General features: G+C 39.0%; 2 protein-coding genes across 2 annotated transcripts; one reads left to right on the forward strand and one right to left on the reverse strand.

Moving 5' to 3' along the window:
• The first annotated feature begins 13,461 nt into the window (after window positions 1-13,461).
• LOC112566168 lies at window positions 13,462-14,553 on the forward strand. Its single transcript, XM_025242162.1, has one exon. The coding sequence runs from the start codon at window positions 13,462-13,464 to the stop codon at window positions 14,551-14,553; it is 1,092 nt and encodes a 363-aa protein (XP_025097947.1).
• Window positions 14,554-19,880: 5,327 nt separating this feature from the next.
• Window positions 19,881-23,877, reverse strand: LOC112566675 (CD40 ligand-like). Its single transcript, XM_025242979.1, has 4 exons — window positions 23,260-23,877; window positions 23,044-23,080; window positions 22,699-22,770; window positions 19,881-21,598 (listed from the first exon to the last, which is right to left on the reverse strand). The coding sequence occupies exons 1-4, from the start codon at window positions 23,695-23,697 to the stop codon at window positions 21,207-21,209; spliced, it is 939 nt and encodes a 312-aa protein (XP_025098764.1). The 5' UTR covers window positions 23,698-23,877; the 3' UTR covers window positions 19,881-21,206.
• Window positions 23,878-26,840: the final 2,963 nt, after the last annotated feature.

Here is a 26,840-nt window from a genome sequence, read left to right on the forward strand (position 1 = left end):
TATTCTTCTTCGACTTTTGTTTTTAGAGTCGCGCCAAGCTTTTGATGATTCATTTTGGCCTACATCTGGTACATGGAATATTTTCCTTTATTTTTGTTACTTGATTTGATCTTTTTTGTTACATCTAGAAAAAAGTATTTGAAACCTTGCTGATGCGATTTGATTTAGTAAACGTTAAACTTGGTTATAAAGAACTGATTATTTTTGTTAGAAATTTGTTAGATTTTTGAGGAAAGAAAAATTGCCACAGAAACAGTGATGAACACTGATCCTAAAAAATAAACATTCCTAGCTGCACAAGAAAACTGGTGACACATGGGTTTTGTCATGAAATTTGTGGGGTACAGGTGGCATATTGACACAAGAGTAGAACAAAAGTGTAAAATGCCTTTTACTGCAACCTGTGTCGACTTTACCTCTACATGTATGTGATTAGGTTCCCTATGTCCCCCATGTCTGCCTGAAGTCCCAAATGAAGTTTAGATTATTATAAATGTTTTTAAGTACCACGTGTTTTAAATAGTTTTGTTATTTTCTGGATATTGTGCTGTTTTAGCGTTATAATATTGTTTGATAAATGAGGAATATTCTGAAAATAAATCACTCAGAATAATTGAAAGAATGACAGTCTTCGTGGGAACTCCACACTGGAACGGTCAAGGGTTTTGTACCTTGTTTCAACTTCTTCACGAAAAAACTAGAATCACAATGTCAGGTAACATAACTGACATATCATAATATAAGCAAAAGACGAATTTACGTTGCCTTAAGTTTACATCTATGGTAGAAATTACCACTGAAGTAAGCGTAAAGATATATTAGACATACATAATTACTAATCAATAAAACTTACCTAAAAGTAGGAACTGTAGACAAGCCATCGTATATATATATATCAGAGAAAAAGACTAGTTTTTCCCTCTGGGAATGTCCCTCTTAAAACATTTGTTTTGGAGAATGTCCCGTTGTCAGAGGATACCTACCTGAAAATATAAAAATACCTGTTACCATCTTCATGACACCTCTCTTGCTTTTTGCGGACACCAGTCTTGGACGACTAAAAATATATTTCTTTGATTGTAACAAGACTCAAGGTTGATCTCTCTGAAATGTTCAACACACATTTTAAATACCAAAAACAATTATTAGAGTAAAAGTAGATTATTTTATTGTTAATATTTGACCGGTACTTTGGTTGTTTAATCTTCACTAAAGAATTAAACAATCTGCTAAGAACGAGATTGAAATTAAAACAGATGTTTTTAATAAAACAAAAAATATGTGGAAATCAATTGTTTTTAAAACATTTTTAAAAACTGGACACACAGAATGGATATTTAGATTATGTCATTCTCGGTGAGTTTTGCTTTGCAGTGAGTAGACTGAAATCGTAGTAGAAAGGAATTCAAGTTATTCATGTGACGCAAATAACATCTGTAGCAGACATATCGGATCGAAAAGCAGAGAGTAAAGAACAATTAAACTAAGTGCATAATAAGTATTTGTCTAAACAAATTTCTTCAAAAAGCAGTATCAGGCGCGCTTTAAAAAAAAGCGAAATTATTAATTTGTTTGTTTACAATTTGTACACGTTTTTCTATTTTCTTGCTCACATGCAAGCACACATGAACATTTTATGACCATCAACACACGCACACACAGACATACACACAAAAGAGCAACAATTACAGAAGACTCCAACACAAACAAAAGGAAAACATTGATGTTCTTCAGTGGTTCTAACAGATTATTAACGGAGTATAGAAACAGAATGTCAAAAACTACTACAATATTTAATCATTGCAGGATAAACAACGATGTCTTTGTTTCTTTTCTATAAACGGCCTTTTCTACATTGCTGATGTTTGTTTTCTTCCCCAGTAATTAATTTCAGTTTGATACATCGCTTAATAAATTTTTAAGAATATATATAAAAATTAAAAAAAATATAAAAGCATACATTTTCCGTCTTTAAACAAAGAGTTCTATTAATTAATTCGTCGATTTAGGACAAAGTCTCTATAAACTTGGAACATTACTAACTGTCTGGTGGCTCAGGCTCTCAATTAATGTCTGGCCATCGTGATGAACATCTTACTAAACAATACCAACTCGGAGGCAACTAATTCCTCGCTTGACCTTATCCTCCCTTGGAGCCATTCAAGACGATTTCATCAGCACGGAGGCCCACCATGTGATCGAAGTAGTGTGTTATGGTGTTGTCACGACTTCTTATGTTTGTTTGGCATTCCTGCAAATATGATCAACTGTCTGGTCTTCTTGGCGCCAGGGCCTGCGAGACCGAATGAATCTTTGTCTCTTTTCTTTATCTTTAGTGGATTGTTTGTACCTCGGAATCAGCTTTTCAATTCTTTCTGTGACTTCGCTCACCAATTTGTACAACCAGTCTTTCAGCAGAGAGTACTATGCAATGGCTGTTTGTTATCTCGGAAATGTGTTCTACAGCCTCAGAGCGACCTCTGGGTGTATAGGTGTGGTGATCGCGGTGGAGAGTGTGTGTGCGTGGTATTTCCACTGCGGGCTTCCACTCTGATGCGATCCAGAACTATGGGCATCACCTTGTTTGTATGCTTCTTGCTTGTGCAAGGCTTACATCTGATATATCGGTTTATGTACTTACCTGCTGCAGTCAATACATCCGCAGGTGTCATGTGGATATTTGTCGGCACACAAGTGTACCTGGAAAACAAACTGATTTTTGAGACTATTGCTTTCACCGTTCTCGGAACATGCCTCCCTGTCATCAGCTTTCTAGTTGTGTCATCTGCAACTACTGTTACAGTCATCAGACTGAGAGCCACCATGAGTTGGCGCATGATGACGAGTTCAACATCTAGTGACAGTCACAGCCAGCAGACGGCGCTCACCGCCATGCTGGTGATGGTTTCCTGTGTCTACGTCATCACAATGGTTCCGTTTGTCGCCGGCAGGTAGGCTACTTCTTTGTGGGCACGTGTTCACTTGCTGGCCGTTGTTTACAGTTTTATGCTGCAGTCACTGCTATCGCCTACGCTGTGCTACACATCAACAACGTCATCAACATCTTCATCTACTACTGCCGCTCGTCAAGGTTTAGACTGGAATTTCTCAAATTGTTTGGGTTCAATGGAGGACAACCAGAGATCGCTATTGTAACATCAACCAATTATTTCAAAACTGAAGTCGACACGGATGTGACTGAACAAAGGTTTTAGGTTCACGATCTACAATTCATTGCCCAGACATCTAATTGCACCTTTAGTACTGTATACGGGCTTTATTATTCGTGTGCAGGGGCTACATCTACCAAATTGGTTCCCCTGATGACTAGTACAGGCGGACCACCAAAACCGTTTGTTAACTAATACCAGTCACTTGAGTTTTGCCGACAACGACCCTTTTATTCATTCGAGTTTGGTTTTGCGACATATGGAAGGCGAACTGACCACATGTCGACAGTTCAAGTCACTGGGGATAAACTGAAAGTGATTATAAAGAGGTGAACTGCAGGTGGTGAGTAGTCATAGAAGGTGGGCCAGCCACCAAAGGTCTATGACTTGTGTGTACGAGGTATCAGTCGTCTAAAGAAGTGGGCGAGATGGAGTCTGGTGGGTGATATCCACCTTTGTGTCTTAAATACAATTTCGGTATGCAACATGCGTGGCATGTTTATGTCAATCAATTACTATAATCACACTTTGTCCAGGATGAATCTAACATACGTCTGAAAAACGTGCTTACTTAGAACAAGTTTGACACTCGCTTTTGATACTTTCGGCCGCTAAAAAAGTCAAAGAAAGCAGACAATCACAATTAGAAATAAAATCGCAACGAACATACCAACCATGCGTCGATGCTGTAAACGGGAGTTTATTCATAATGACTTCAGTATTATGAGCAGTCACAGTGACCACGGACGTGTGTAGGTGGACTGCTGTCTGTCTGCGAGACCAATGCTTAGTCTCTTGCGAAGGGTTCCGCTGTCTCGGAGAGCCTAAACAATGAAAGTGACTAAAGCGGAAGCTTTGCAGTCTAATGCCTCGTTTTAGTAGTTAACTGGAAAAATCGTCTTCCAGCAGTCCAGTAATACAAGTTCGTGGAGTGACCATGTGTGTCACGGGTACGTTTTCATTTTTAACATAGCAATACCTATTTGTCAACCGCCACTTTTGAAATTCGTTTACTTTATTGTTTTATAAACTTGGAAATATATATTTTTAGTGTTAGGCAACTATGTATACAGCGAGAGTTAGGAAAATCAAGATTTACAAGACAACTCTGTCAAGAAATGCAAGTTACCAGTTAACAGCGAGAAAGTAATGAGCAGCAACAAACTATCGTTGGTAAGGTCAGAGTTAAGACCACTTACTACCCTCTCACAAGTATGGTGGTATCATGCAACACAGCCATCTGTGAATAAATGAACGAGTGCATAAGGGAGGAAACTTCTGCAACCTTTGTGAATTGTTCCACTATCGATTACTTCCCATTAACAGCTGAAAGAAAAAAAAAATAGTCAACTAATCGGGTGTTTTGTTATGTTAGAAAGCAGGCGAAGGTTCAATTGATCAAATGCCATGTTGTAGTCGGTTTCCCGTCATTATTTAAGCTCCAACAACTCAAATGAGAAGACAGCAGTAATATTTAAATTCCAATGTATATTCTAAAAACTATATGTTTATTTGGTACTTTATATACATTGTGAAACTAATATTTGTTAATTTCTACCTTTTAATCTTGTCGTTTATCTTGAGTTCTACGTCTCATACAATTGCAATTTTTTTAATTTAATATTAGTACAAGAAAATAAAACCTATATTTCTTAATGAACCCACGTGAATGCTCTTTAACACGGAATATCCCAGTTTGTTGTCTTTATTGTTGGTTAATACAAATGCCGGTAGAAATTTCAATCGCAAACATTAGTCGCCACGACATTAAGTACTCAACACCCCTTGGGAAACATAACACTTTTTATGTGCATGATATGGGCATTATTATAATAAAAACACACAATGATTTATTGTGGATTTAAGATATTTTATTTCAGTTGTTAATGTACACGGCACGTTGCTGGCCTCCGTTGCTGCGCCGAGACTGAATATCAACATCAGATTTACTACCATGTCCACTTATGTTTCATACATACACACACATATCCCCATTGTGTAAAACAAACTGTTCTGTCAACACGATTTCACTCGTCACATGCAACTGTGAGTTACTATCGTACAAGATAAAAAACACCAACACCCGAATTTAAGACATTTATACACTAGTAAAACACAATATTAGGCATACTTTCAAACACATAAAACAGTAAGCCCTCATTTTACAATAAAGGTTTTCTTCACAGTTGACTGACGCACAGTTTCTTGTGAAGCCTCCAGCACCAAACATCGATACAAGTTTTTTCTAGGACCCCGCCGTTTTCAAAGTCGAAGCAAGATCCGCCAAATTTCTCAAAGAAAATGCAAATAAACAAAAGGAAAGAAAGAAAGCGGACAAAACATAAGTTTCTTTAAATCTAACAAATCAGATTTATATGTACTGTACTACTAATTTTGTATTCTCCACTTACATTCATCACTAAAATTGCACAAACATAAAGACTAAGCAAAACTAAAAGACTGACCTCAACAGGTTTTCGCGATTTACACTCTTGTAGCAAGTGCTGTCAGTTTAGGCTTTACATCAATTATAGATGAAATGTGTTTAAATTACAAGTTTCTTAATAGAAGTGTTGATATAAACGTGATGCATGATGCACATAATTAAATAAGGTTGTTTACAATTATCCATTTTGTCGCAGATAGCTGTGACTAGTATAATTACAAATTATAATCATTTTACAAAGATCCATTCTCCCTATATTATAAATATATAAGTGAATTGTACAAAAGAATGTTATATATATATATCTTACTAACAATCTACACATATTGAATGTGTCTTTATAGATGTACACACTGATATCAGGACTGTACATTATATGGATATAAAGCATGGTTATAATAATATATTCTTTTTCTATATCATGATCTTGAAATCAAAATGTATGGCGTGGTTTGAAGTTAAAATAAACATCACTCAAATTGCCTTGGCATTAGTATTTCTACCTGACTGTGGTCGCTAGACCGTGTGATCATGGGAACTAAACAAGTGAAGTTGGGGCCACCAGGTGGTCATTGACTGCAGCACAAAGTCACTGAGATAAACAATGTTACATCACTGATATAGACAGTGTACATCACTGAGATGAACAGTGCTACATCACTGATATAGACAGTGCTACATCACTGAGATGAACAGTGCTACATCACTGATATAGACAGTGCTACATCACTGAGATGAACAGTGTTGCATCATTGAGACAAAACGTGCTCGTTATTGCTCAAACACTTTCACCTGCTACTACCGCTTCCATTATTCTTGTATTTATTCCTATAATGCCTACAAATCCTACCAGCTGTTATCTTACTGCTAATCCCATTCGTACTCCTACCACTAATGTTACTTTGACTTCTACAACTACTATTGACACTGTGCCTGTTATGCACAATAAGCTCAACATTTTCTACGAGCTCTTTGATAGAAGCTTTTACATTATAAAACATACAAACCGTACTACAGGGATGTGATCTGTTCATTTGTAAAATGCTATCGACATTTCGACTTGGTATTTCCAATAAAGATAAGTTTTAGGAACGTGTATGGCTTGATTGTCCAACTATATAAGGTGCTCCATGCCATGGAATGTCTCTAATGAGTATATCCGACATGATGTGAACTTGTCACAGCCAGCAAGCAATTTCCTACTTGAAAACATGTATGTATCTTTTTGCTCCGCTGTAAAATTTTACTCAAGGAGTTTTAGTAAACATTTTCCTTGAAACTTCAGAAGAATACAGTCCTGTCCATGTTTGCGATGTAGTAATGTTTTCTCCAAGAAGCCTGTTATTGACAGCGGCTCGTTTGAAGTAGGACACGTGCTTGTAGTTTGCTCTATTATTTGAGACCCAAGATACTTTTTAAGAAAACAAGTTTGTTTGCAAAGCAATTACGCGATGGTACATTGAAAATAAAAATTTAAAACGATTTAAAATGACAGATTGAAGAGCACAAATTAAGTTCAAGGTAATAGGATGTGTACACAGGTCTTCTCCACACACCCACAGAAATAGTAATAGTTTCCAAGCAAAGATAGGCAACACGTGCACACATTCGCAAACGCACAACATCAATTGATAATAACACTTAAATATTAGTGTTTTTAGAATCTGAAAAACAATTATCAAATAAATAAGATGAATGTATGTTTAGTTGATTTATTTCATTTAATCGAGCCACATTCCAGCACTGCAAATAAAATTGGGAAAATAATTTTATCAGCCAGTGTAATTATCATTACTGGATCTTTAAGGACGTGTAGCTAATTTGTGTGATTTTCTGTCAAGTAGTGAGGACTGTGTAGAATTACTTAAATAAAATTGAACTGATTTAAATCAGAAAAAATACAAGGTACACAAAATGTACGAATTTGTCCAACGTCCTTACGATCATTTAAAAATGTTATAGCCTTCAATGAATTGTCGAGAAGTATTTTTAGGAAAAGCTAGTCGATATTATGCACATGGATAAAACAGTAGAACAAAATTCAGTAGCGAAACAGTGAATAAGTACAAGGTTAATGGACACCCCGGGAGCAAAACTTAAATGAAAGGAATTTGTGATCGCGCGTGTTTATCATGGCTGTCTTGGAGAATCAGTCAGAGATCGTTTTCTCTGATTTCTCAGGTCAAAGTATTTCTGCCAGTTGGGACATAAGCCTTGCCACATACCTACTGATACACACGATATGTAGCGATTATCTCTCTACAGTCATCTGCCTCGTCGGTATCCCTGCCAACATCATCAACTGTCTCGTCTTCTATCGTCAGGGTCTTCGAGATCGAATGAACCTGTGTTTGTTTTGTCTATCTCTAGATGATCTGGGCCTGCTAGTCTGTGTGTTTACCATTTCTTCTCTCAGCTTCTTTATCGCCTTGGTGGACAAGGCTTTTAGTAACGAATATCTGATGAAGGCACTTGCTGGAGGAGGAGGAGTAGTGTATGCATTTCGTTCTGCATCCGGGTGTATAACTATGATAATATCTATTGAGAGATGTATTTGTGTTGTGTTTCCTTTAAGGGCGACATCTCTTATACGAACCCAAACCATGGGCGTGCTGCTGGGAGCCTGTTTATTCCTCCTTCAGCTCGCTCAGATAGTGCTCCCCCTCAAAGTCAGTGCTGTCGGAGTGTACAGCAACTTCACCAGACAAATAGAGTGGTACATGGTGCCAACAAAGCTCGGAGTCACTCACAAAGAACTGCTTGATATCATTGAAAACACCATTCTGAGTATATGCGTGCCAATAATAACTTTCGTCGTGGTTTCTTCAGCAACTGCTGTCACCGTTGTTCGTCTGAAGACGGCAATGAAATGGCGGGAGACGTCCACCTCCGTCAGCAGCGAGTCCACGAGCCGCCAGAGGGCGCTGACTAAGATGCTGGTGCTAGTCTCCTGCGTCTACATCGTCAGCATGGTCCCATTCGTCGCTGTTATTATCGCTCGTCTCTTCGTGGAAGAGTTCTCTCCCTACGGCAGGTGCCATAACCTGTACCTGGCGTGCAACACGATTGTCAACCAGCTGCCTCTCGTCAACAGCGCCGTCAACTTCTTCCTCTACTGTGGTCAGTCCACCCGCTATCGCGCTGACCTGCGGGCTGTAGTTCACTGTGATACTAAGGTCAAAGTCAGGTCCTTCAATCTAAAAGTGTCTCAACAACAGACCGCCCATCAGCATCATAATAATTCGTTGTGGAAGGTAGAGTAACGAATCCTAGGCTGAAACGTGAGTCTACACCTCACTGATACCATAAGACACGGATATATATTTTTCAAAATAGTTTTCAATCTTCTGAAAAAAGTTGTTTAGGAGTTGTTCAATCAAATCATCATCGAATTTTTCTATTCCTGACATGTACATTTTCCAACAGCATAATTTGAAATTTGGTTTGATAAGTAGCTATATTGTCCCTCCGTGTCATGCTCCTTAAATGTGTCATTTAATTGATGCTTGTACTAGAAGTTTATTATATAATGTATGCGAATAAAAATAATAATAACAACAACGAAGATGACAACGCTGACGATGACAATGGAGACGAGGAAGTAGAGAGAATGGAAAGTTAAGAAGGAGGAGAAAAAAGATAGCAAGAAGGTAGAAGGAAATTTTCTGAGTAAATAAGGAGCTCAACACTAACTATTAATTCAAAGTAATAATTAACACTATAATGGCTGTGTTACTCTATCTTTTAATTGCAGAAACGTCTAAAATGCTGCTGCGGTCCTGTTGTATTTAAATTATGCAACTAATCAGCTTAAAATCGACTAATTATATCGTCGTGTTAGCTTACATATAAGTATCCACAGTCTAGGCTCTGTGACAACCAGAGTTCAAACACTCGGCAGTCAACGCCGCCACATCTACATCACGCACAGCCTTCTGTTGTCGCTTTATATTTCTGCAGACACATTGTTACTAAAATATTTATATTTTACCCAGTTGCTGCCTCCATCTAAAGCAAGTGCTGACATGGAGGTGTATTTTGAACGAAGCTATGATGGCGATACATTTGTTTCTACTGAACACCTCGACATGACTTTCCCAGAAAAAAAATCAGTTCACCTTTTAAAATATTTTAGGAGAAAAGGAAAGAAATTCATTTTCTCTTATTACAGCGCTGGTATTTTATTGCTAGAAACTAAAATAATCTTGTAAAATATTCAGTAGTGTTTGTGGCAACTCTGGCGAACAGAATACAAAAGCCTGACTAGATGTTTTATTGCAACTACAGTAATTGTAGAGGGATACGTTTGGTGACATGTATCATGGCATGGCACCATTGCATATTATGGAAATGTAGTATAAGCCCTTTAGGATGTTAGAGACAGTAATTTCCTCAGCTTAGTGTTTTAATAGGGTGGTGCCTGCCTCCTCTTCCTCTCTGTTTTGTGCCCCTTAGTCGCTTCATCGCGGAAACTACACCGACCCCACGAGTACGGAACTGACTAGAATATTTACATCTTGCATCCAACAAAAGTACAACTGTATAACAACTACATGGTTCTGCTTTTATGTTTATGACCCAAAATCAAATCCGCTCGCCTCAGCTGAGATACTAAGAATGATAATGTGACCAACCTTGGCAAAGATTTTATCATGTACAAACTTTGGCAACTATATTACGCTCAAGTCTAAAAATTGGCAAAAAGTTTATATACCTGTCATGTAAAACATTGCCAAACTCATTTTTCCGATTGTTTACAAGTGAAAACCACATAATTTTCAGTTTTCTACTAAAATGAATGCTGCTCAGGGGTGATATAAAGTGCAAGATAGGAGTCGTACTGTTGTCTACCTCCCTTCTGTTCAAAGCAAAACAAGAACCAAAAATGCGTTAATTACCTCTATAAGTTACCTCTATATTGCTTTAAAATGATGGCGTACATAACATAAACAGTAGATTGCTTTGTGTCATTTTCTTCAAATTGTTGCCGCATGTAAGGCCCTGGTGGATGGCTGGTGGTAGTACGATTAGCAAGTAATTAACAGCTTCTCTGAGCCACAATCAAAAATGTTTCATTACAGTAAGCACACTCACGCACATGCCACACACACAGAGAGAGACATGCCATACACACATGCCACAAACACATTTTTTTCTTTTTTTCTTTTTTTCTTTCTGTCTCTCACACACACTCTCACACATTGTGTCCCTAACGCGCACACATTTCCATCTTGTTTAACAAAATGAATACACTTTATTTTTTAAGCGTCAATCTTTCTCGCACATCTTACTTTTATATAAATTGACAAACATACAACAGGCCAATGAATTGTTAATAATTAAATCTATAATAAGCAGGACTTCTTGTTGCATTCCATTAAAATCGTCGATATTTGTGGCTATTGCGAGGACTTTTAAATCGACAGGACAAGCGTTTAAAGACCAACCTGAAGGGCTGCATGTTTGTAGATATCTGTAGATATCGGTGATATAAACGTAACCTGTAAATCTCAGCTTCCAAAACCAAACCGTTAATTGATTATCCGCTAGCAAAGTATGCATTTGGCTTCTGCCATCAATGAACACCGCTAATTGAGTGCCACGTCACGCTAACAGTGTACTACGTCAAGCTAAGAGTGTATACTACGTCAAGCTAAGAGTGTACTACGTCAAGCTAACGGTGTACTACGTCACACTAACAATTTAAAGATGTAAAAATGTTAAACAGATTGGCGCAGAATCCAGCAAGTCTTATAATCACAAAGTTATTAATAAATACACCCAACTGACAAAATAATGCACTTCTGTCCCGTATAAAAATATTGAAAGACATTAATGTCGGTGTGACTAATGAAATAAAAAATGTCAGAAATGCGCTTACTTTAAAACTTTATTTAAAAACTCATTTTGTACTATTTGGAAAGAAGAAACGGAAATTGTAAGTTAAACTTAAATAATAAATTTTGAGTAACAATGATATCTGTGTTTCAAATTGCTTCAAACTGGAAAGCAATCGCTTGCAAAACATAAGATTAGGGTCATGTGACCTCACATCGTCAAAAGGACGGAGTTGATATTTGCTTATCGTGGAAATTGTGTGTAGTAAGGTGTTGTTACAGCTCGGTAACTGTAAGCTTTAATATTGGAAATCAACAAAGACGTTGACGGGCCAACGACCTCAGATTTTGTTTTTGTGAAACTTAGTCAACCTTGAGACCGATGAACAGACAATAATCCTCGCACACACATAAACAATATGAAAACAGTGAATGTCACCTGTGTTATCAAAGGTAACTACGACCAGTGTGTAGACACCAGGCTCGCTATGCTGATCTCTGTAGGTAGAGAAAGTCACGTGACAAGTGGACGCAAGTGGTTCCAGTATCAAGTCAGTCCGTCGCATTCTTGTCAACTAGAATCCACTGAGTAAAGCTTCACTGTCACACTTTAGTAGGAATTTTTTTCTTTCCCGATAAAGTGTGCGAACATGCCCACCAGTACGTCACTGCAATGAAGTCTAACTTTTATGTAAATAATTCCTAGACAACCGGAAATTTTAGTTGCTCTTTGTAAAAATGGCAAAAGATTTCATTTATGTATAATTTAATATTTCACCTGCCTCACCCTCTATCTCCTTTATTTACACACACACGCGCGCGCCCACACACACACCGCGTGCACGTTCATTGGATGTAACAGCCAGTGAAGTCACGCCCACAATATGTCTGATCTCAAAAGCGTGAGTCGTATTCGTTGATCTTAAACCTGTTTTCCCGTTCAGTCAATTGCTTCCTTTGATCGTTACCCATGATGCTCCAGTGCCATGAGTACAAATGTCTACCAACGTAAACAGACGCATGCTATTGTCTTGTACAAGTATAGATCACTGTCTACATCCTGGGTAGAATGTGTGTTAGATGTGTGGCTATACTTCACAGGTACTTAGTGATTAAAGTTTAGAATTTTTTATACCTTAGTTTAATTTATTATCATTGATAAGCTCTGAAGATTTTTGTTTGAAACAAACTGTTCTGCCGTAGCTGTCAAAACCGTGAAGAGATTCTTTTGTTGAACTTCTAACTTTTCAATACACTGTAATCACGATCAGTATGTAGACACACCAGCTGGTCATTCTCTGTCCACGAGGAGAGGTTGTAGATGTCCGGGGTGTGCTTCCGTGGACCTTCTGTCACTCGGCACCACTGACGACAGGACTTCTGGTCCTCCCTACCATCCAAACCCAAACTGTGGTGTCGGTGATCTGGACAAGATTTTCGTTGTTAAGCCATTAGTAACATATCATAAATGTAAATATGAGAAGTTGAAATAAAGTGTTACTTAAAAATACATACTGGAGAACTTACCGGAAAATCTGTCAATAATGTGCAGGAAAGCAAGAGAAAGTTTCGCTCCTCCTCTGTCTGTCTTTCTTTGCCATTTCCAGAGTAAGAAGAGAAGAGGCAAAGAGAAAAATAAAAAAAAATTAATTAAGGCATGAAATAAAAAATAAAACACTAGCAAGAAAACAAAATATTTTTACTTGTATGATTATAACACATAATTAACTATCCTTAAGACTTCCGTTGAACGAAAAATACAATATTTTTCTTTTGCGTCTCACAGACAATATTGTGTTTCATGCATTTTCTGTTTTTCAAACCCTGCATTAGTGAATTACCTTCAAGTAAGTTCTGGAAGAAAGAGAACGCTCAAAACACACACACGCACACATACACACGCACGCGCATATATATAGATATGTTCTGAAACTTTGGAGAATTAATTAAAAGCATGCATCGATGAAAAATATTCTTTGTTAACATGTTATTATCTGAGGGTTCAGTAATGCGACTAACAGAATTTAACTTGACATCTACCTCATTATATTCGCCACCAACGACCCACTTGGGATTCATCAGCCATCAACTGTATGAGTTCATACACAGGCTGTGTGGTCAAGTCGTCACCACGATTATCTGTGTCGTCGGCATTTTCACCAACATCGTCAACTGTCTCGTCTTCTATCGTCAGGGCCTGCGAGACCGAATGAACCTCTGCCTCTTCTCTCTGGCGCTCATCGATCTTTATCTCTTGCTTTGCATCTTCGCGACTTTTTCTGTTAGTTCTTTTATCGAGCAGTTGGACGAGTCAGTCGGAGAGGAATATTTAATTCGTGTGACGGCGGGTATGTCGGGTATAATTTACGCTTTTCGCGCTGCCTCGGGTCTTATCACTGCTCTGATCGCGTTGGAACGCTGCGCATGCGTGATGCTACCTCTCAGGGCAACTTCCCTTATCAGCACTCGCAGCACGGCAGTGGTCCTAACCTCGGGGGTTGTAGTCCTGCAGGTAGGTTTCCTAGTCGTGCCGTTAGAGGCGGATGTTGCGCTCATTGATGAGAATGAGACTGAGAGAGAGTGGCATTTGGTCCCCACGACAACAGCCGAGAAAAGCCAACTGGTGTCGGAAGCTGTCGTCTTCTCATTATTGAATATCTCTCTCCCCATCCTCACGTTTGTCGTCGTGTCGCTGGCCACCGCCCTCACCGTCACCCGCCTCCAAACGGCCATCAAGTGGCGTCAGACGTCCAGCTCCTCCACATGCGACAACGGCCGCCGACAGGTGGCGCTGACTAAGATGCTCGTGCTCGTCTCGTGCATGTACATCGTCACCATGGTACCCGTCGTCACCATCATCGTGTGTCGTCTGTTGGTGGTGGACTTTTCGCCGTACGGTCATCACCACACCCTCTACCTGACGTGCAGCACGCTCGCCGACCAGCTTCCCCTCGTCAACTGCGCCTTCAACTTCGTCGTGTACTGTACCCAGTCCTCCCGCTATCGCGCCTACCTCCGCCAACTGCTGTCTTGCCTTTTGAAAAATGGAAACCAGTTTCCGGTCTTTTCAATAACAAACTCTCTGACATGTCTCTATTGACGACACTGCAGCACACTTCTATTGAGACAATTGATTGTTTGTTAAGCGATCGGAAAATTGCAATTTTTGGTGTGAAGTAAATTATTTATTTAAACTGGTTTTCTTTATAATCACAGTCCACCAAGTTCAGTGTGGCGAATTTACCTCAAACTATAGTTTTGAACATTTCAGGAGCGCTTGGGTAGGGGTAGGGTAGATTCTTCAAACCAAAGCGAGCTCAGTGAATGTTTGAATGGTGCTACACTTTCAGCTTTAGCTGGATGTTCATTTCTGTGTATATTACATAGTGTGTATATATGTAGTATAAGAGTGTATATTACTCTTGCATTATAAATTTATTACCAAAGCGACATGTAAGACAGTGAACTGTACCATTGCTCTGCTTTCTCGTAAAGTGTAAAACAAGAATGTGCTAAATTCCATTGTGCTAGGCATACTATAATCTCTGCCATATAAACTCTAGATGTTAACAGTTATTCAGGAGTGACAGTAGAGTGTATTTACTAATCCTCGTGTATCAATGAAGTCAGTGCTGGTCTGGCACTCGGTTTTCTGGAAGGTTCTACGCGACTAAGGTAAGTACGTGTTCACGTGAGCACAGACCAACTGTTTGCTCTCCTGTAATCCGCAATATTGAAATCCATGTCATGCTGGCCAGTCAACTAAACTGTTACCGCATCATGGCTTGACACTTTTATTCTGTGGGTCCATCAAATCCTAAACAAAGCTCTAAGAACTACCCGGTGCATCGTTTAGCACTAAGAAAACAGCCAGACTAAGTCTTACTGAGGAGGAGATGATGAGCTGACCTGTGGGTCATTGTAGGTTTTGTTATTTGCAAGACTTTGCTGGTCGCAATAATTGTAATCCACCGCCTGCTCTGTTGATTTCCGTTTTTCTGCTGCATGACCCTCGTCACCAAGATTTTGCTTTTGCTAAAGCTTTGCTGTGTGTTGACATGTCTCTACTGGATCATGTCTCCTCCACACGCATGTGAACACTGCCTTCTGCAACCTGTACAGTACTTTCAATATTCACAGCCATTGTAAAGATTCTCTGTACAGTTTTTAACACATCACTACCTCAATATTTTCATCCTCACTGATACGCGGCAAGGAGATGACAGCGTGAGTGTCGATCTCACTCCAGTGAGCTACTGTCTGAAATCATTCCCCAGTCCTACACATGGAGGCGGCATTGCTGTTATCTACAAATCATCACTTACCTCGTACCTGTCTTTTACTACTACTTCACACACATCTTTTGAATGTGTACACGTCTCTATTTCGACTTCCTATTGCTCGATACACATGTTCTACATCTGTAGACCCCCTGCGAATGCCAAGAACAAACTCACAGCCTCTACCTTTTTCTCGGAATTTCATGATATACTGGACTATAGCTCTTGTTGTTGTTATTTGGTTCCTCTTTGTGTTTCCCCGTATTTGATTTTATTCTTTGTTTAGTACGGCTGTTCATTCTATTATAGTTCATATGTTATTTATTTGTTTTCCTGTCCCTTATATGCTGTCCATGTTTCGCTCATGTTCTTAAGTGCTACGAGCATGATCCTTAGGAGTGTGAGTATGCGCTTTAAAAATTTTACATTTATTATTATTATAACTGATATGTCACCCCACACGCACCTGGCTTACAGGGATGTGTCAAGGTTTCATGTTGGCTCAAAGACAGCTACTTGCTCCTAAGATTTCTCATACCAAGACACATTGAAGTGATAACAGCCCAGTATATTAACTTGCTTCGTAGGAATATAAGTAACTCCAGTCTATCTCATATATTTAGAGACAATCCCCCTTAACGTGTTTTGAATATGTTTCTGTTACGAACAATAGTGTGCTAGTCTGAACTTCATATTGACAGAAATGATTCAGAAATAAAGATGAACAATTTTTTGCTTCATTTACTTGTGTTGCAAACAATTTAAATTAGTTTAGCTAACATCGACATGACATAGAGGGGCTTTCGTGATTTTACTTTCTCCGAAGAGCGGACTAAGCGAGGTTTGACAACTCGGCATCGAGGCGGAGCTCACTTGTTGTAAGGCTATTTAGCGAAAGAAATACAGGGAAGAACATTTAATCATTGTCTTTGGTTAATGTTTTAACCATACGATTAAAACCTGGTCTAGGCGAGGTTAATCCTAAAGAAGTCGCACCGCACCGCACCCACCGTCCATGGCCGCTACCCTGGTGGACTCTAATCTCAACTCGGGAGATGTACATGTCGTGACTAAGGCTCGTCTTCTTCCTTCAGGACTGGTCAGAGACATAAACATTATTAAAATCTTGTTAGTAGTTTGATTCCTAACGACCTGAGCTGGTTCAAAAACTAAACATCTATTAAGATATATATATATACACACACGCACGATAAAAAGTAAAATTCAAATTTTTTTTTGATTGGTGCAAGAAGTGTTTCATTTTTTATCATCGGAGATAACAGTGGATAAGAAAAGCAATATTGTTTTATTTATTATTTACATTATAAATAATGTAAATGCATGACAAACATTATAGAGAACTAATGTCATTACCGGATCTCAGAAGCACAGGAGTTGCCAGCCTTACTGTCAGCTGACTGGTGTCTACATTCTTACCTCCATTGTTTTTCGTAGCCCCAGTGTTCTTAATTACATCGCTATGCTGTCGTGTCCTAGAGTAAACAATTAGAAATAGTCTTGTCTAATAGTTGTAAAGAGGTGTTCAGACTACCTACCCCCCCACTCGATACTGCTCGACCTGGTCTGGGGAGAAATATTTTTTTGCTTGCCATTCAGTTGCATATGTGTGCGTGCATGTGACTATCTTATGATCTGCTAAAGTGTGTTGTATGTTTTTGCAGACATTTAATATTGTGGGCAAACTTTTTTTATCTACTACGAGTCTATGTAAAGTAAATTCGTTAAATGAATAATTAACAAAACCGTGAATCACAAAGACCGTCTAGTCGCGATAAGTTCCCCATGCTGACAGAGCTATGTGTGTTGTACTTTCACTTTCTGTTTCTCTCAAATGTTCTACTTTTGCTTTCGCTTTGTCCTATATGTTCTTCTTTTGGTGTCTACTCATCTTGTTCCTTTTTGTTATTCTGATAACTCCTTGCTTTTCAACATGCACACATAAACTGCTGTTGTTAAATTTATTTGAATTATTTGATCTGTTTACACAATGGCGCAATATAAACAACGAGATTTGTAAAATATGGCAGACAGACGGACAGACAGAGAAGTAGGTAGGTAAACAGAGATTTACAAAAACAACGAGAGGGTTTTTTTTACAAAAGTTCTTATCTCATTTCTAAAAAAAGCCCTTACTATGAAGTTCGTTGACGATTCACATCCAGGGACATGCAAACATGAATATTGAACAGAAACCACGGAATGCAATAACTGACAAAGGAACAGATTTCAACCGGTCGTCCTCTCTAAAGTTGAGTGAGACATAATAACATCCAAGGGCACCTTCAGAAGACTTGATTTAAGGTGAAAGGTCATCTCAGTTGTAAAAAATGTTGAGTGGCGAGGTGATCACTTGTCAACCTTTCACCCGAGCGCTTCTCTAGTTCTGCCTGTTTGTTGAACGTCTGCAGCTGAAAAGGTATAAAAAGAAAAAGAGAATACATTCACTTTATTTTTAAAGGTGGCATTCACGACTTCTTCTAAGAGCTCAAGGAGATTGATTTAGCTTTTCTTAAATCGTCGCTGCTTTCGTTTTCCTGTATGAGGGGGAGAGTGAGTCAGTGCAAAGGTTTGTTGTCACGGGGTTACTCAGGATCGACCTGTTCACGTGACTACACGTTTATGTACACGGCCTCTGGGATTACCAAGTAAAAAGGTTTAGAAAAAGGTGAATGACAATATCAGACCTTGCCACCTTCTTGTCAGAGATAGACAAGTTTTGCTTTGACTTACTTCACAATTGCTGCTACTTTTAGTTTCGTAGTTCTAAGTTGGTGTACACTTACCTGCTACAACAATTAAACCTCTCTCTAACATATCTATGTGCTTTGGAGTGTTTAAATATGTGCAAATAACATAGGTGTCAACACTTGAACACATGGCTAACTCTGAAGGATGTTTTGACGTATGGTCTGCACGTCTTCTTAAAATAATAATAAATTAGGATATATAAAGCACACACCATCTTCCTTGACACAAACCCAAAGACGTTTTTAACACATACTATACTCTAGTACCCTAACCCCGATGTCTAAACGATCAACTATACCTAAGCTTATGTTCTACAGCCAAACGTTAGAATACGTGTGGGTCACTGTCATGTCTGGGATACACCTTCGAAAGAATTAGCTTATGAAAAGTTTCTCTTAAAAGCTACAGTAAACATTTGAACTTTTGTGACTCCCGAGGACGCCTTTCCCGATGTATAGACGCATGCTGCCAAACGTGACCTCTTTGACCTGACGGCCATTGAGGTTAAAGTAGGTCAAGAAGACAGAAGGAAAAATGGGGTCACGTTCTATGAACAGGTTTTCAAAGGTCGCCAAGGGGCTCCAAGAGACACACAAGAAAAAGAACTGCGCGCAAACACACAAGAAGGGAAGAGATCACGTGACACACTCGAAGCCTGTTATAAGGATCATAAAGTAAACATGGTTACTTTGGGTCGGAAAGTTAAATTCTAATAGGCTGGGCGTTTATCAGCACCATCGGCGCGATAGGCAACTTTGAGATGATAAAAGAGGAACAAAACTTATATAACCTGGTAAAGCACAAAATAGTTCTCAAGCACTGAGTCATAATCCTTTTTTTTTATTTATTGAGCTTCTTGTCTGCAAACATATCCATGGATAGATATAAATGTTCATAAAGCCAAGTAATTAACCTGTGACAGTCTTTCCCCATTAGTTCCACTATTGATACCTTAGAAGTATTTGTTTACATTCTCGATGCCATCGTCTCAGACGATTTTTATGTTATCGTGAGGTTGTAGGATGAAAGGAGCAGGGTGTACTCTTGACTCATACTGTGATAGGATATTGTTTCAAACTGAGCTTTGACTATTCATTCGAAAACAAACATTGCAGTCGAACTGTCAGACTCATCAGAAAATAAAACATAAACCACTTTTTTTCTGTGGGAAAAAAGCCTACACAAATTTCAGATATTTTAACAACACACTATATGAATTCGTGTGCAAAAATACAAGCGCCTGATGAACTATTTTTACATTTTCTGGATTTATATTCTCAATAATTATAATATAAATGCATTGATTTTAAGTATTATACAAATGAAAGCGCTTATAAATTAAATTCAGTTTGTGCGTTGTTTATTGCTTTTGTTTTTTCCATACGTCTTTTCAAATAAATATCACTCTTTTGTCGAAATTCTTCTGCAGACTTACCTAAAGCTTTATGAGATTAAAAAAAACGAGATTGTATTCAAGACTAAAAATCAAACTAAAACAACATTCAGGACATGACCCTGTCCCTAAGGTAAATAATATGGAAAGACAACGTAGTCTAGACTAGGACATTTTAAGGAATGAACAAAGCTCAAAACAAGAGACATGTTTCTATTGTTTATTCATACAGTGAGGTACATCGTAGGTAAATTTACTTTATTTTCATTTGAGGTCATTGTTCATTCTTGTTGCTTCAATCCTCACATACACCTTCACCTTTTACCACAACTCATTCTGCGATGAACACGATGCGTATCGCTGATCACCACCAACTCTTCTTTGACTTAGTAAACAAAATGTCATCCAAGAGTATAACGATGACAATTTTATGTGCCATCCTGAATGAAGTAACTGCTTACTTGTAAGCCAGTGTTCAATATGAACTGAACTACAAAACTATAAAGCTTGTCTGCCCTATCAGCCACTTGCATTCTCAAAGAAAATCATCTTTAGTACAAGCGAGACCTCTACCAAAGCTTCATAGACTTTATAAAAATACTTGACAGAGTCTGCCACAAAGGAATATGGCGAGTGATGCTCATATTCAACATCGAAGAAGACCTCGTTCAAGTCGTCAAAGTGGGATACAATAGCTCAACGAGTTCAGTTCTGATGAACAGCCAACAAGAAGCTTACTTTCGAACCCCAGTAGGCGTACGTCAAGGATGAACACTATTACTATATTTATTGATATTATTACTATTATTATTAATGTGGCTTAATATCTTCTTGGAGAATATCATGCTTGAAGCACTCCACGACCATCATCTTGTCAGAATGGCATCCATTAGTCAACCTAAACTTTTTTCCCTGCTATTCGAGGATAATGATTAAACGATGTTCTTTATCAGAATACGGTGAGTATATCCAGCAATATATTTTATATATCTATTGATATGTATTATGTGTGCACGCATTATTGAATTATGATATAGATATGCATAATTATTATGATACTATTGTTTCGACATGTTTACTTGTGTTGACATTATTGTTGTACTGATACGCAGCTGTTTAGTCTGTCCGTTGGAATGTGTACTCGGCACCTGTGTGTATGAGGAATGGTGCAAGCCTGTACCTCAATGAACGTGTACGATTGTGTATACAGTGCGTCATGTAGTATGTATCTGTATATAAGTGTTCACTATTTATATGTTTGTAAGTTATTCTCTATTCTGATATTTTTTTACTGTCTCTCTTGCTAGCTGCCTACCCTAAACAGACCAAAGAAGCTGCCTTTTTCGTCGTTGGACACAAAGAGGGATCCGAGACCTTAACATACAGTTTGTCCCCCTTGTGGAGCTCGAGCAGTCCTCCTACGTAGCTGCTGTGGCGGTCGTTGTCCTTGTCATTGCGGGTGTGGCGGGTCTTGAGCACGATACCCGTCGCGTGAGGGTCCACCAGGCTGTCGCGGAACACGTAGCTGCTGGCTACCCGAGTGTTGGAATCGATGTTGTCGTAGAGGATCTGACAGTAGACGTAGTACATGCCACGGTTGATGACGTAGATAGTGTTGTCGTAAAAGGTCAAGCCGGGTCGCAGGTATGACATCACTGAAGCATCCGGGCCTTTCAGCTGTTGCACCTCGTTTGTCCGTGACCCTGGAAAAACAGCTTATGAGCATAATATTGGTATTTCATTACTACTTTAACATTAATGACTTAGGTTAGATAGGGGATCCAGAGCTACAGAGAAATAGAATGAAAGAGTAACAGGGACTCTTTTATGGATATATTTTAGAAGTTCGCTCTTAAGTTGTTTTTTGAACTTTTCTTTCAGAGTAACACCAAATATCACGAGACAGCACACACGCACACAATCACACGCATGTACCAACTCTCTCACTGGCAGTAAAACACGTCAATCCTTAAACAGAAAGAAACAAAGAAAGAAAGACGGGTTCGATAATATATGCTGAAAAGAAACTGGAACTGGTTATACGTGGGTTGCTGTCAACGTGCTTATGCTTATGTCTGACGATGAATGATTGCAGACCTTTCACATCGCTGTTCCTTTATTGGGTGTGAGAGTTGGACAGCTGGTCACTGTTGACCACTTGCACACATTTGCTGCCTGGAGGTGTTACAATGAAGAAAGACCCACACACCCCTTAGTATGTTCTAATCTCCTCCTAGTACAGCGAGGCAGAGATGGTGTCTCAGCAAGCTACACTGGAAGAAAAGCTCTCCTTCATCTTATAACTACAAAAAAATTGAAGTCTGACAAGCATGAACCCTGGAACTCAAATAAAAATGGCTGCGACATCAAGGGGGGGAGGGGATAATGGGTGAAATTATTTACACGGCTGCATGTCGGCTACAAATGCGACAAACAAACACCGTCTAGAATTGTCAACAGAATTCCGTCAACATGTAATTTAATAAGCTTCTACGATGCTTGACCTTGATTGCCAGGTGACCCGAACTCCACCTTGACCTCTGCAAGCGCAGTCAGCAAAGTGCAGTTGATGACTAGACCGGGCTTAGGCCATGTTTGCTGGTCTTTGTGTGAGTTTTACCTGCGATCGTTACCTGCAGCTATCAGCAAGCACTCCTGGCGGTCAATACATATCGACAACCCCAGTGCACCTCAGGTTACAGAGAGAGGAGAGAGACACAGTTAGGTGAGATAGATACATAGACACAGAGGTCGCATTGTAGACAAACTGCTGCACTTTGTGACATCTGCAGAACCCTCTTACCTGGCTTAAAGACAAGATGAGCAGCAGCCACAGCTTCCATGTTGGGCTGTTCTTCTGTACCTCTAAGGACATCTGTAGACCAATTAATTAATAAAGAAGCACTGCATATTCTGTAGACTTAAAAACTGCTAGACAAACATTTTTGATTAAAACTAAGGACATTAAAATACTATAATATTGTATCTCTATTTAATTCTTTTTCCAGTCGTTCATGACGATTAGCAAAACCTCACCCTGTGTCACCTCAATCTATCTCTTTGAAATCAAGCATTGATATTATAGTGTATAATAGAATCCTGTGACATCTGAAGTCACTTAAGGTCTCCTCATATTTGTGTACCATACCTGCAAGTCTCTGAACCTGTTGCTGTCTCTGAAGAATCTGAAACCAAGAAAAATACAACAAAACTAAGATGCATTTTCTTCATTTCTATGTTAGATGTTCAGGCTAACAATGTGTATTACATTGTTGTGTGTTTAAAATGAGCTTTAGAAGGAAAACAAAGCAGGCTTAGCTGAATGATATACTTTGCTATACAATATTCCCGTTGCTTTACTCACCAGTCTAAAGAGCGCGGCAAACTGCGCGTTGGTGTGCGCACAGCATGTCTTTGAATCGTTGTTGTTATCGATTCTGACATCCAGCACTTCCAGCAGAGGAGAGTCCGTACCGGTAACAGGGTCAGAGGTCAGCTGCACACACGGGAGACAAACCTCTTCGCTCGGCGACAAGGAAGGCTCAATGGACCAACTGTCCACTCTGCCAACGAGGATCCAGATGACAACGGTTCCAGTGATAACCAGAGTCGCGATGCCGACGACCAGAGAGAGCCAGGCCAAGCAGACGACAGTGGACCTGGTTGAGTGGATCTCCCTACCTTTGCGGACTTGAAAGCCATCATCTGTTAGATGAAGATCTTTGTCGACCCGCAGCAGGTGCGAGATGCTGTTGTCACTGATGTCTGATTCCATGGACGAGGATGAGCCTCTTGCATCCATTATCTCATTACTAATTACTCATTCACAAAGGTAACTCTACATTGCGAGTGCATGCCATCCTAACCTTTCTGTGTCTATACCTACTACATGGCTGTTAGAAACAACCGACGCGTTGAGGTCTTTATGCTGTCAACTAACCAGCCATTGGCTGCTTTGAATGCTCAGCCAGGTGTGCACACGGCCGCTCAATGTCGTCGCCCGAGCGACTCGATATTTGCTGTTACCTGGGCTCCAGCCAGGTGGTAGCAGGAAAGAACGAAGTAGAAAATAGATTTCAACTTTCGTTTTAGCTGTCAACTCATATACCACCGCCATGTTTATCGACAAGGTATACAAGTGAATCACAGACTGAAAGTCCCACAGAGAAACAAGTTTTCTGGGAATACAGCGCATTCATGAAAATCTCAAGGTTCAAAAAGAGAAGCGAAAATGTCATTCCAACACATGACAAAGAGTATAATAATTTGATGATATGATGTGAAACCAATCCATGTCATAGCTTTTTGATGATGGTGACATAATACTGAAATGCAAGGCATAAGACAATGATATATATATATTTGTCTTATTCTTACTGCATGTGCATTTTATTAAATTTGCTTATTATTTTGCATTGTCATTTTACCTAAACAAAATTAATTTTAAATTAGGTTGCATTTAACACTACAATGAAATCAACAAAAGTAAGGCAAGGTCAGACGAGTAAAAAGTGATTTTGTTGTATTTGTGTCGCAAAACAGTATTAGTGGGAGACACACACTTAAAAATACATCACACGCCTTAGAGAGAAGGCCCATGTCCTGTAGCTCTGTCTCTCAAACAACTGTAAACTATTATTTATGACTTCTTAGAACAAAGGATATTGTTCATCTTAGTCTATCGTCTGTAAGTGTTATTTAGAGCAGGTCCCTCCCTTTGTATCCGGATTCATTCATTTATTATAGCAGGTGTCTAAGGGTGTAGAAGCTTTTCCTCAGAAAACTCTTTTGCACAGAAATCGATTACGTGGAAGTCTCCACACACACACATATATACATATTGTAAGTGTCTTTCAAATATGAACAATACACAGTTACATTGTTAGAATCATAAGTATGGTCAAAACTTGCTGAGTGTACCATGTACCAAAGGAAAATAAAGCTAGCAAGGAGCGGAGAAAAAGGACAGGTGAGAAAGAAAAATGAAAGGGTTGTAATACCGAGAAATAAGTGAGGTGAAAAACAGTAATAAAATGAGTGAGATGCAGAGAAACAAGGAGGGAGAAAAAGAGAACTAATTCGCACGGAGGATAGAAAACGAGAAGAAGTACAGGAAGACAGGTAGACTGAACGACGGTTTTTAGAGAAAAACAAATTTAAATGTCAACGGCTATTTGTAAAAGATAAAATTGACAGATAAAAGTGCTAATGTATTTCACTACCTTTAAATATCTACTTCGCTTAGTGAAACATTCATTCCATCAAAGCAGAAAGCTGTTTGTAGGACATGGTGGCCTGCCTGATCCGAGACATGTCGAGGTCTTGTTATAAATTAGCCTTATCTCTGTGAACAAAACAACGCCGTCAAAACCGAGCAGGATACACGTATCCCACAATGTATCCTGTTATGTTCCCCTGACAGACCTCGCCCTCTTAAAAAAAGACAAAAACTTTCCTGACCTCCTTTGGAGTTGTACTGGTACAAAACATTCGTAAAACTGATATAAACACTTGCTCCTGCCAACGCCCTTTGCTCTGTAGAAGAAAACACTCATAAAACCCCTAAGGCACACAACATCGATGCTGGAGACCCTTTAAAACTCTTTTCCATCTTACGTTCGCTACTTGAAGACACTATTCAACCGCCCACTGAAAACATATCTTTTAAAAATAGTATTATGCACATGTCGAAAACTACAGGAATTTGGTAGTACATATTTTCGGATGTGTTTCCACTGACCTTAACCCATTCATTGGAAAAAGTAGACATTTACCACATCTTTAAAGGTTAAAGGCAATTGTTTGTATCAAGTCTTAGAACAAAGAACATCCACGAATAAATCATCAAAAGGTTTCTTCTGTGCAGGTGACAATAACCTGTTTGAAAAATTGCAGAAAATGCTTTCAAATGGTCTAAACTTCTACAATATCAACTACGTTTTTAGCCCAAACGAGGAAAGAACTCCATCTGACATCTACTGATCATTATCATTTAAACATTTAAACACGCAGACTGCATGTTCCACACAGCAAATCGTGGGTAACCAGGAGTTTGAAGCATGTACTAAATAAATAAAAAAAGCGTGTTTATTTCACCGGCGATGACTTGGCTAAAACATCTACGGATAGAGAGGTGGGGGACGAGATCAAAAGAGCTAAAACAGAAGAATAAAGACAAACACGAGTTTGGTTACTGTGCTGGCGACCTTTGACACGCCTGGCAGGAGGTCAAGTCTATGTCGTCTGTCAATCACAAGAAGGACCGCACTAGGAAAGTAATCAAACTCAATGGCGAGAGCGATCAGGACTTGCCTAATGTTTTCAACAACTTCTACGCATGTTTGGAGAACCGTGATTTTTTCCTTTATAGTCAGGGAACTGAGACAGTCGTTTGTCTCCGACATCGACAAAGTCATTTCTGAAGTCTGCGTGATGGAACTGCTATAGCGGGTCAAGGTCAAGAAGTCGCAGGGGCTGATGGGATCTGTGGGCGTGTCCTAACATCTGTGCTGTTCAGTTTGGCGGAGTGTTTCAACTCTCAACTCCTTCTCGACTCAAGGCACATTCCAGCGTGTTGTATGTGTGATGTGTGTGATATTGTAGGTGCGCACATGAATATTCCTAATGTAATTTTTTGTTTAAATAATTATATATATAATTGTCTCTTGCACATTTTTTCATTTCCTAATATTTTTTTCATGGTGACATATTTTAACGCATCACCTTACAACGAACTTTCTCTCTTATTTTTATTTCTTACTTTTACTTTAGTGGTTAGAGCACCTTTCCAGGTTCTAATTGCCTACTAGGACAAATAAATTCATTGTTATTGTATTTACCCTGTTGTATCAGTTAAGTTTATTAAGATATTGTGTCCCTAAATTACATTGTGGTATCAGCTAACTACTCTGTTGTATTAGTCAAATACTCTGGTAGTAGTACATT

This window comes from Pomacea canaliculata, linkage group LG6 (assembly GCF_003073045.1).
Source record: "Pomacea canaliculata isolate SZHN2017 linkage group LG6, ASM307304v1, whole genome shotgun sequence".
In the NCBI taxonomy this organism is placed as follows: domain Eukaryota; kingdom Metazoa; phylum Mollusca; class Gastropoda; order Architaenioglossa; family Ampullariidae; genus Pomacea; species Pomacea canaliculata.

Excerpts from the sequence above, each read along its gene's own strand:
- LOC112566168 (XM_025242162.1), top strand. The coding sequence starts at position 13,462 with ATGCGACTAACAGAATTTAACTTGACATCTACCTCATTATATTCGCCA.
- LOC112566675 (XM_025242979.1), bottom strand. The coding sequence starts at position 23,697 with ATGGATGCAAGAGGCTCATCCTCGTCCATGGAATCAGACATCAGTGAC. Across the intron at positions 23,081-23,259 it reads TTGCCGCGCTCTTTAGACTG|ATTCTTCAGAGACAGCAACA; the intron begins GTGAGTAAAGCA and ends TCTTGGTTTCAG. Across the intron at positions 21,599-22,698 it reads TCATCTTGTCTTTAAGCCAG|GGTCACGGACAAACGAGGTG; the intron begins GTAAGAGGGTTC and ends CTGTTTTTCCAG.